The 10,042-nt window shown below is 37.1% G+C and overlaps 2 protein-coding genes across 2 annotated transcripts; both read left to right on the forward strand.

Annotated features, from left to right (window-relative positions):
* The first annotated feature begins 1,148 nt into the window (after window positions 1–1,148).
* LOC126710115 (uncharacterized) lies at window positions 1,149–1,697 on the forward strand. The gene is made up of 2 exons (XM_050410490.1): window positions 1,149–1,261; window positions 1,344–1,697. Exons 1-2 carry the CDS (start codon window positions 1,220–1,222, stop codon window positions 1,695–1,697), a joined length of 396 nt encoding a protein of 131 aa, XP_050266447.1. The 5' UTR covers window positions 1,149–1,219.
* A 323-nt stretch (window positions 1,698–2,020) lies between these two features.
* LOC126708698 (F-box/kelch-repeat protein OR23) lies at window positions 2,021–7,420 on the forward strand. Its single transcript, XM_050408565.1, has 2 exons — window positions 2,021–3,193; window positions 6,826–7,420. The coding sequence occupies exons 1-2, from the start codon at window positions 2,211–2,213 to the stop codon at window positions 7,115–7,117; spliced, it is 1,275 nt and encodes a 424-aa protein (XP_050264522.1). The 5' UTR covers window positions 2,021–2,210; the 3' UTR covers window positions 7,118–7,420.
* The last annotated feature ends 2,622 nt before the right edge of the window (window positions 7,421–10,042 follow it).

Genomic DNA, 10,042 nt, shown 5'->3' on the forward strand with positions numbered 1-10,042 from the left:
TCGTGTCAAAGTGTCTAATGAGGATGCACCAAGATATCGGGGTAGGAAGGGTTACACAACACAAAATGTGTTAGCAGCATGCTCATTTGATTTAAAATTCACATACGTATTACCAGGTTGGGAAGGAATTGCGTCAGATTCAAGAATAATAAAGAGTGCTTTAACTAGAAACGATAACTTGAAAATCCCACAAGGTAAATTTAATTCAAATACGTATTAGAGTGTATTCTTTATAATTAAAAAATTTGTAATATATAATTAATGGTTGTTATTGTTTATTAGGTAAATATTATCTTGTTGAAGCGGGATACATGAATAGAAGTCGTTTGATTGCACCTTATAGGGGAGTGCGTTATCATTTGAAAGAGTACTCTGTTCGTCCCCCTGAAAATGCTAAAGAATTGTTTAATTTGCGACATGAATCATTGCGCACTGCTATTGAAAGAGCATTTGGTGTACTTAAAAAGAGATTTCCTATCATAGCAAGTACTACAGAGCCTAATTATTGTGTTGACATTCAAAATGAAATCATTTTAGCATGTTGCATACTTCATAATTATTTAATGGGTGTCGATCCTGATGAAAGTCTAATTGCTGAAGTTGATGAAGAGGTTTTGCATTCTCATCGTGAACGTGTGGCCCCTACTCCAAGAGAAGATGATGAGGATGCTAGGCAAGAAGATATTATAAGAGATTCTATAGCATCAGCCATGTGGCAAAACTATGTCCAAATGTGATAGCTTTTGGGTTTATTGTTGTCATGTCGTTTAAGACTATGCTATATTTCAATTACTTAGACCTAATGTTATGCAAATTTCTCTTTGTTTGCATTTTGATATTGCTCTCTATCTTTTGATAATTAATATTAATATTTACACTATATTTTATATGTATTTTTTGTCCTATTAATTATAGCATGGGTAAGATATCAAAGAAGAATGGTGGAGATCCAAGCAAAGAAGTACAATGGAGTAGTGTTATGGATGATGCTTTAGTGGATGCTTTTTTACATCAGGTGATCATAGGTGGTAGAATTAATGGAACTTTTACCTCTAAGGCATATGATGATATAGTGAAAGAGTTGGTTGAAAAATTTGACATGGAGATTAACAAGGATAAGGTGAAAAATCGACAAAAAACACTGAAGAAGAATTTTCATGAATGCTATGACATATTTAAAGATGGATTGAGTGGTTTTGGATGGAATGATTCTTTAAATATGTGGACAGCTGAACCAGAAGTTTGGGAGCCACTCATAGCGGTAAATTACCATTTTTTGTGAGTTTAATTTTGTGTTACATAATTATATCTGTTGTTTAACCATTTGTCTTGGTTTGTAACAGTCTAAACCTGCAGCCAAGAAGTGGATGACAACACCTATACCTAACTACTCTAAGATGGCACAACTTTGGGCTAAAGATAGAGCAAAAGGTGATCATGCTGAAACTGCAAAGGAGAAACATGCTAGGTATGTTGCATCGACCACTATTGATGAGATTGATAATTTGATATCTCAAAATGAAGTTTCTTTGGAAAACTTTGAAGTGGAAGATGATCAGAGGTCACCAGAAATTAATGTTGCACGTTCTCGAGTGTCATCACAAGATGCAATGTCTTCTAGAAGCAAGAAAAGACGACTGGCAGAAGATGATGAACTCGGGAATGTAATTTCCCAATCATTTGATTTAAAACAATAATAAAAATTGGTTGGGCCAGATTTGGGCCCAAGCGGCTAAACGGGGCCCGACGGGGCGAGTCTGGGCCCCAAAAAAAAAAAAAACCAATTAATAATCGGGCCAGTCCGAGTCGTGGGTCTTGGCCCATGGGTCGGGTCCGGGTATGCAAAAACCTGGCCCGAACCCGACCCGTTACCATTCCTATCCATTCCATTCCCTTATGACCATCTCATTCCATTCCATTCCATTCCATTCTCTTATAAACTCCCAAACGGAGCCTTAAAACTCCACCATTTATTTTCCTTCCTCTCCATCTAACCAAATACATTCAAAAATTTTCCTTCCCATTTTCTTTCTAAAATTTTCCTTCTTGCTTATTTAAGCTCCAAAACAACCATAGAGCTTATTCCTCAAGTCTCCACATGAAAAGGCGTTGAGAAAGTGGAAACGAATAAATAAATAGAATAGTTAAGCTAAAATCCAGATTCATCGTGTTAACACACTAGCGTTGTTTTGTTCTGTTGTTGAAATGAAATGACTGAACCAGAACCTCCTCCATTTTCTTCTGCTTCTTCTTCAGTAGTTGAAGAAGTCGAAATCGTTGAAAGCTTAACCCTAATTCCTGGCCTCCCAAAGGATGTGGCGGCGCTGATCCTGTCGTTGATCCCTTACTCCCACCAGGCGCGGCTGAAGGCCACCTGCAAATCGTGGCGCCTCTTCCTCTCATCGAAAACCCTCCGCCGACTTCGACTCCGAGAACTTTGTTCCCAGTCCCACCTCCTCTGCATCTTCCCTCAAGACCCATCACTGGAGTCCCCTTTCCTCTTCGACAGGGACAACCTGGCCTGGGCCCCACTTCCAACCACACCCCCAAACCCCCACACCTACGGCCTTTGCAACTTCACCTCCCTCTCCATTGGAGCCCACCTCTACGTCCTCGGTGGGTCCCTCTTCGACACCCGATCCTTCCCCATCGATCGCCCTTCCCCTTCCTCCTCCACCTTCCGCTTCGATTTCACCACCCATTCTTGGGAATCCCTCGCCCCTATGATACACGCGCGGGGGAGTTTCGCCTGCGCTGCTGGATCCAACAACCACATCTTGGTGGCCGGAGGCGGGTCCCGCCACACGGTATTCAGTGCGGCTGGGACTAGAATGAATTCGGTGGAGCGATACGATATCGGGAAGAACGAGTGGGTGGAATTGGAGCGTTTGCCTAGTATGCGAGCCGGGTGCGCGGGGTTCTTTGTGGAGAAAGAAGAAAAGAGCGGGTTTTGGGTGATGGGAGGGTACGGGGAGGAGAGGACGATAGGTGGGGTGTTCCCCGTGGATGAGTATTGCAGGGACGCTGTGGTCATGCAGCTCAACAACAGCACTGGGTGTGGGAACTGGAGAGAGGTTGGGGATATGTGGGAACAAGGGGAGAAAGTCAGGGTTGGCAAGATTGTGGTTGTCGAGGATCACGAGAGATCGGGTCATCCCGGGGTCTTTATGCTCGACGGCAACCATATTTTCAGGTTCTTTTTCCAATACAGTTTTTATTTATAGTTAAGTCTTTCAATTACATTTCCTGTTTTTGTTTCTCATTTGTAAATTTGGCTGTGGCGCGTTTGCTTAAATATGTGTGGTAATTATATTGATTTTTCACTTTTGTGTTGCTGAGTTTTAGTGTTTGTAAACTGTGTTCTGGTGTGAACACAGTTTGATATACATACATATACTAGCTTGTTAGCGATTATTTCCTTTTGCTTGAATTAGCTTTTAAATATGTGTGAGTGAAGAGTGTAGAAAGGTGAAGTATGATTTATATGGATTTAATTAGAGAGTTTCTGCTGCTGGAATGCTTCTCTGGTTGGAGGAGTTCATGCTTTGCGTCTTGAAGTCCCTCTGGAGTCTGGACTCTGGGGTGTTCCAAGGATGAGGAGACTGGTTAGGGAGAGCTACTGTTCTAATGATTTCATTCCCCTCTTTTTCTGGTCTATATCATTCACTCCCACCTAAAATATATTGATTATTTGAGTTCAAATGAAAATATATTTTAATTAAATAAATACTCCAGTCCACGTAATTGAGAACGCACAGAGCACATTTTTGAATAATTTCTCAGAAGACCAATTTCTTTACATAACATAGTGAAATGGACTATTTTGGGTGTACCTTTTTTCTTTACCCCCTCCTCGCTTCTGCCATCATTTTGATACTGGATTGGATCTTCGAATTGTTGATAGAAACTGATGTATTGGAACAGATTGCCATAAATCCTTATCTGTTCCTTTTCTCTTATATGTGCCAGAATCTTTGGGCTTGCGAGTGAGCATGTTAAATTTATGTAAAATATTGGGAAATTGGATGGTGGCTTATATTATATGCTCTTAACCATATATTCACATTCATCACATACTTGTACTGTACACTAAGGTACATGTGGTGATGAGGTTATCATTACTACCTATGGTTTTGTAAAAATATGGAAGAAGCAAAAAGAATTTGAAATTTGGAGTTGTAAAGGTGCTTTTGTTTAGCATTAATCTACTATTGTTTCTTCTGTTTATTTATTTATTTTTGAAAAATTTTTATTTTATTTTAAAATGGTGATAATCAAGATTTGTGTTGAAAATGCAAACAACTTTTGAAGTTTGTGAGAATTGAATCATTTTGTTTTAGAGAGGAGTATTGATGTAGGACAAGGGGAACAGGGTTTAACAGGGCTTTAGGAATGAAACAAAGGTGAAATCAAGATTTTGGTTGCTGTGAACAGTGCTGTGAATAGTAACCAGGAATAGTAAATAAAAGATAAATTCCTAAGAATCACTCCTGGGGTTTCTTGGCATCACCCCTAGGAGTAGTCTGCATCACACAAACTGTAACATGCTTATAGCTCTAGAGTCTGAAAATATTATTAGTCTCTACCTCAATAGAAAACACAACTCTTTAAATAGAAGACTAAACCTAATAAGATTTGGACTTGGACCCTTGGGCTTTAATACTAAACCCAAATTAAATAACTAAACTTAAATAAAACCCAATGGACTAATAGCACAGCCCATTCCAGAAAACATAAAATTACTAAAATACCCCTAACACTTAAAACTAATTAAAAGTCTTAGGATGCTTTTTATATGTCTTCAATGGTTGGTGTCATGGTCCTCCATCAAGTATCTACATAAAAATGCAAAACAATAGCTCTCTCTCTCTCTCTCTCTCTCTCTCTCTCTCTCTCGTGCATGTGCACGAGTACATGTGCTTGTTCTCACTCACTATCCCACTCTCTGGATGGTAGAAAGTGAACTATTCTCATAACTGTTACTTAAGTTGCTATTAAAGTTTTAAAGTGGCTTTAATTTAAATCTAATGTTAAATTGACATCCTGATGCCATGAACTTAGTTTCTCTTGAATATAGGAATCCAAGCTTTATGAGTTGCCAAAGAGATAAATGTCATTTCTGAGTTACCTTACCATAAAGGGGTAGTTAATACAAGAAGCTCCATAGTAGTAGTATTCCTTAAAGTGAGTTCCATTAAAGCCCTATAGCTATTCCTATCATTGGTATTCCTATTACAGCTATTGTTAGACTAGTACTACTAGCTCATAACTCATAATGTACTACTAGCTCATAACTCATAGTATGGATTGTTACCCCCATGGTTTTAAAAACTGAACCGGGAACCGAACCTTTTTTTTTCAAAATTTCCGGTTTAACCCGGTTTTTAAAACATAGGTTACCCCCCCTAAGTCCCCCTCAGGGGGATTGAGAGCGGTTGAGCTCCTTAGTTTACTGATAGTTTGGTTAAGGAGTGAAGCTCTTAACTCTATACTGGCTTGCTTTCTGTCGCTTGTCCATGTGAGAGCGTTCGTGCCTCATATTGATGAGTCACTTCACTCCCTTGAAAGCCTATTTACAGGAGTTAAGCGTTGACATCTACCTTTAACTCATTTCTTTATCTTAGCGTAGTTCCCACCTTCCCGGGGGCACATCCCCCGGGGACCCCCTGGTTACATTCCTTGTTCACTACCTGCTTTCACTACCTTTAGGTGAATGAAGCATAAGGATAGAAACGGTAGTTTGGGCCTCATATGGATGAGTCCCTTCACTTCCTAATGTCATAAGTGACAATTGAGCCTTCAAGTGACACTCTTTAAGAAACTAAAGGGATGTTCTTACAGGAAGCATAATCACAGTATGTGGTCATCTCCTTGTATCGCACTTGAAGACAAGACGGCAATAGTTGTCCAAAGAAGCTATAGGATTCATGTGGCCCTTAACTGGGTGGGGGAAGGACTACTGCGGTAGATCCTTTCTGTTTCCTTGCTGCGGACATTGGGTGTGGTTGGTGCTTAGGACGAGCGGTGGTGTCCTCTATAAAGCCTTTTCGCCATTCCACTGCCATACTATACACGACGGTGTGCTCCATACGGTATAAAACTAGGTTAGGAGAGACTTCGAAAGAGTTCTGTGTAAATGCACTTTTCTTAACACGGGCTTTTTCGTTGTGCTCCATACCTATAAGGCCTATTGTGCCTAAGATAGTTTTTTAACTGTATCAATTAGGGTCTTGCATCTGACTGATTAATAAAATCAAAATTATGCAATGGCAATGGAATCTTGCTTGTGATAACCTAAGAAAAGAAGAGGCACATTGTGCCTAAGATAGTTTTTTAACTGTATCAATTAGGGTCTTGCATCTGACTGATTAATAAAATCAAAATTATGCAATGGCAATGGAATCTTTGCTTGTAATAACCTAAGAAAAGAAGAGGCACAATTTTATGGGACTTTATACTACATTATTTGATTAATTTTGCTGAAGGTAGCATTATATATGTAATTAATATACAATTTCTTAAATCATAAGCCATGTACATCCAAATCCATGCATGTTCATTCGGTGTGCTCACTTCTATTCCTTTGCCTTTGCCTTTACCTGATTTTGTGGACTTGCTAGTAATCCTCCAACAAAAGCAAAACTGTGAAGACTTGACTGGCATATGGTAGCCTTAACTATTGCTGTTCCCTTTAATATGTTAATGATCAGTTTAGAACCCTGCATTTATGGTTTTCACTTTTTTGTTAGTTCCACATGATTAACAAAAGTCATCTTTGATCTACTTGGGAACACTCATTTGCTTTTTATCTTTGCTGCATTACAGATATGACATGGCTTCAAACCGTTGGCAGGAGGAGTCGCATGTTCCAAAAAAAACTCCTCATAACTCAGCATTTGGTTTTGTTGTATTGGATGGGGAATTGCATGTATTGACCCTATTGAATGCATTTGATCCACAAGAAACCCGAAGGAAGCAACATCATAAGAGGGCTGGAACACTTTACATCCAGATCTACCATCCCAAGAAGAAGACCTGGAGAACTCTCATTACAAAGTCACCGTTCCCTCACCCTTTAGATTTTAATACTGCAGTAATGTGCAGCATTCGATTGTGAACTATAGTAATTCTCATTTGTGTGCTGCAAGTACTCTTACCAAACCACAAATTTACTCTATCTCAGAAAATAGAAAAGAGGGTAAAGCAAGGAAAAAAGAAGAATGATTCATGTGTGAGTGATTGATGTTAATTGACGTGGTCGTTTGCCTTTGGCTTATTTGTATATAGACCTCAATGTACAGCTTTACGGGTTTGTTTGAATGGATGTAAGTGCTATATAATGTCTCAGTTGTAACCTAAATGGAGTAAATAACTCATTCAGCCCAGGAAAAACAATTGTCTATGTAAATTTTCAGTGCTATTGACTTTCTGTACACACACACACACATATATATATATATATATATATTTTTTTTTTTTCTAGTTATGCTTTTTTTTTTGGTCTAGTTTGGGCCTTTGTTTGTGGTGTAATAAAACAGCCTTAGAAAGCCTAAAAAACTGGCGGTAAGTTTGTTGTGTTGGTCTTGACTGTATAGACATGTCAAGCAGGGGATGCGTTGAGACTTAAGAGAGAGAGAGAGAGAGAGAGAGAGAGAAGGCAAGGACAGTGAGTCGCTGAGGGCAAAGGATGATTGAAATGATAGGAGCAAAAAGCAGGTGGATTTCTACCTGCTCAGTATTTGTTTATGGGTTTTGAGATTAGAGTGTGAAAGAGGGAAGCAGATGATAAAAGGGGATTCTCTGTGGTTCTTGGTACTTTGGCTCAACACAACAGGTGAATCATCTCTTTTTCTTTCCTTTTTTCTCCATCCCTTGCAAGATTTCAGCTCCAGTTTAGGTTCCTTTCTTTCCTTTTGGTGTTTTGGGTTGGAGATATTTTTAAAAGAATTTCTTCTTCGTAATTTATTTGATAATAAAAATGCTTCGTATGAAATAATTTTCTTTCTTGGTTAAATTAAAGTTTGTTTGGTAGCTGAAAAAAGGTAGGGAAAGAAAGGAAATTAAGCTTACAAATTTAGATTTGGATTTAGGAATAGTTTTGAACCTTCACTTATGATCTTCTTGTTCTGGCTTTCAGGTGTTTGTTGTTAACCAAAAAGAACTGTGATGCTTCAGAAGTTTTCAAGTGCATGCATGACGATATTGGTAAAATGCCATTCCTTTGTATGCTACTAGCTGGAATTCCCTGCCGTCATTTCTTTGGTTGTTTTGTTGATAGTTTTTATTTGCCTTTTTTAAAGACTACTTGCTTTTATTTTAATTATGTTATTCAGCCAGAAAGAAAGTTCTTTTTTTTCCTTAATTACTCTCTCTCAAGTCTTCTGTCTTACCTAATTAGCTTCCATTCTTCAACAACAGAGGCTTTGTAGTTTGTACTACCATTACACTAACCTTCAACTTGCATAAGATCAATGCACTTCGCTGTTTCTTTTTATCCATTAGAAGCACGCTTATACATTTGAATAATTTTGAATTTTTGATATCCTCATCTTGAATAAATATTAAGGACAAAGTTTAGTTACAAACTCATTCAATAAGATAAATACTACAACATATTTTGAAAATCTAACCGTTGAATTGTATGTTCTTTACGCTCTTAATACACATGTTGAATTTTGTATTAATAGGATATCATTTACTATATGATCTATAAACTTATATTTTGTGCATAATTTTAAATTACAAAAACTTGTAATTTAAAAAATTTATTGATGACATAGCTATTGATCTTTAATTTTCTTGAAATTTTGCAAGTATGGAGGATGTAAGAAGAAGATGTAATCCAATAGTGGATTTGTCAAAATTCACATCCAATAAAAAGATATTAAGTAAGTTTGTAGCCTAAGATTACAACTAATTTTATAGCTAAACTTTGTCCAAATATTAAACAGTGTTAGTAGTGGTCTATATGTTAATAACCCTAATGAGCCCATTCTTTAGGTGGAAATTTCTCATATGACAGATTGTTCTTATATTAAACTCCTTTCTTGGAAAGAAGCATCAATCTTTGGTCGGATAACATTACTTAATTCCTCTAAGCTTCTCTTTCATGCTTTAATCAGGTACTAATGCAGGGTTTATTAACCCCAAAGCACTTTGTAGTTTATGCTACGGCAATAGCATTAATGAATGATTTGATCTGGTTTAAAATTTTGTTGTATTGGAATGTTTTGTAGGCTGTGATACTTCTATTCATTTTCTTTGTAAGACAAAACTTAGGTACAGTATTTTAGGTGCTGTTCTTTAGGTTCTTCTCTTAAGATTTTGCCATGTGGTTGCTTAACAAAAAAATATACTTCCTTCTCATAAGAAAAAATCTATGTGGCAGAATTTTAAGAGAAAAACTTAAGAAACAGCACCTATGTCTTGCTCTTCCCAATATTATGGCTTTCTTAATTAACTATTATATATTTCTGAATGCAAATCCCAATATATGACAAGCTTATTAGAGAACATGACTAACGTAAACTTATACATGCCACAGTATCTCTTCAACATTCTAACCTATTGTGGTGATACCGAATTGTAATATTCTGAATGCATTCATGATGGAAGGTCCATGACTACACAACAATAATGAATTAAGTCTATTGATTCATGATAAAAAAGATATGTGCAGTGTCTATCGGTCTAATTGATGATGACCATTGCTTTCAATGTTCTTAGAATATTTTTCTTGGCAGATTAATGACTGAATGTACTTAGCTGCATATCGTTATAGAGAGAAAATGGCCTCAAAGCAATTTGGATAATTATATGTTTTTCTTTTATATAAAAAAAAAAAAAAAAAACAAAACAAAAAAAAAAAAACTTTATATGTTTTTCTTTATTTTTCTGTTGAACCAGATTAGGACATCTGCTGATCCTCTCCCTTCCTCAAAACAGAGCTCGGGTTTTGTGGCAATCCCTACATGCGATTGCTTTAAAATAAATTTTAATGGAATTGCTTTTGTTTTTTTTTTTTTTTTTTTTTTTGAGCAAA

This window comes from Quercus robur, chromosome 12 (assembly GCF_932294415.1).
Source record: "Quercus robur chromosome 12, dhQueRobu3.1, whole genome shotgun sequence".
NCBI classification, from domain to species: Eukaryota; Viridiplantae; Streptophyta; class Magnoliopsida; order Fagales; family Fagaceae; genus Quercus; species Quercus robur.

Coding starts and splice junctions, on each gene's coding strand:
- LOC126710115 (XM_050410490.1), top strand. CDS start 1,220: ATGTGGACAGCTGAACCAGAAGTTTGGGAGCCACTCATAGCG. Junction 1,262..1,343: donor TTTGGGAGCCACTCATAGCG/GTAAATTACCAT, acceptor GGTTTGTAACAG/TCTAAACCTGCAGCCAAGAA.
- LOC126708698 (XM_050408565.1), top strand. CDS start 2,211: ATGACTGAACCAGAACCTCCTCCATTTTCTTCTGCTTCTTCTTCAGTA. Junction 3,194..6,825: donor GACGGCAACCATATTTTCAG/GTTCTTTTTCCA, acceptor GCTGCATTACAG/ATATGACATGGCTTCAAACC.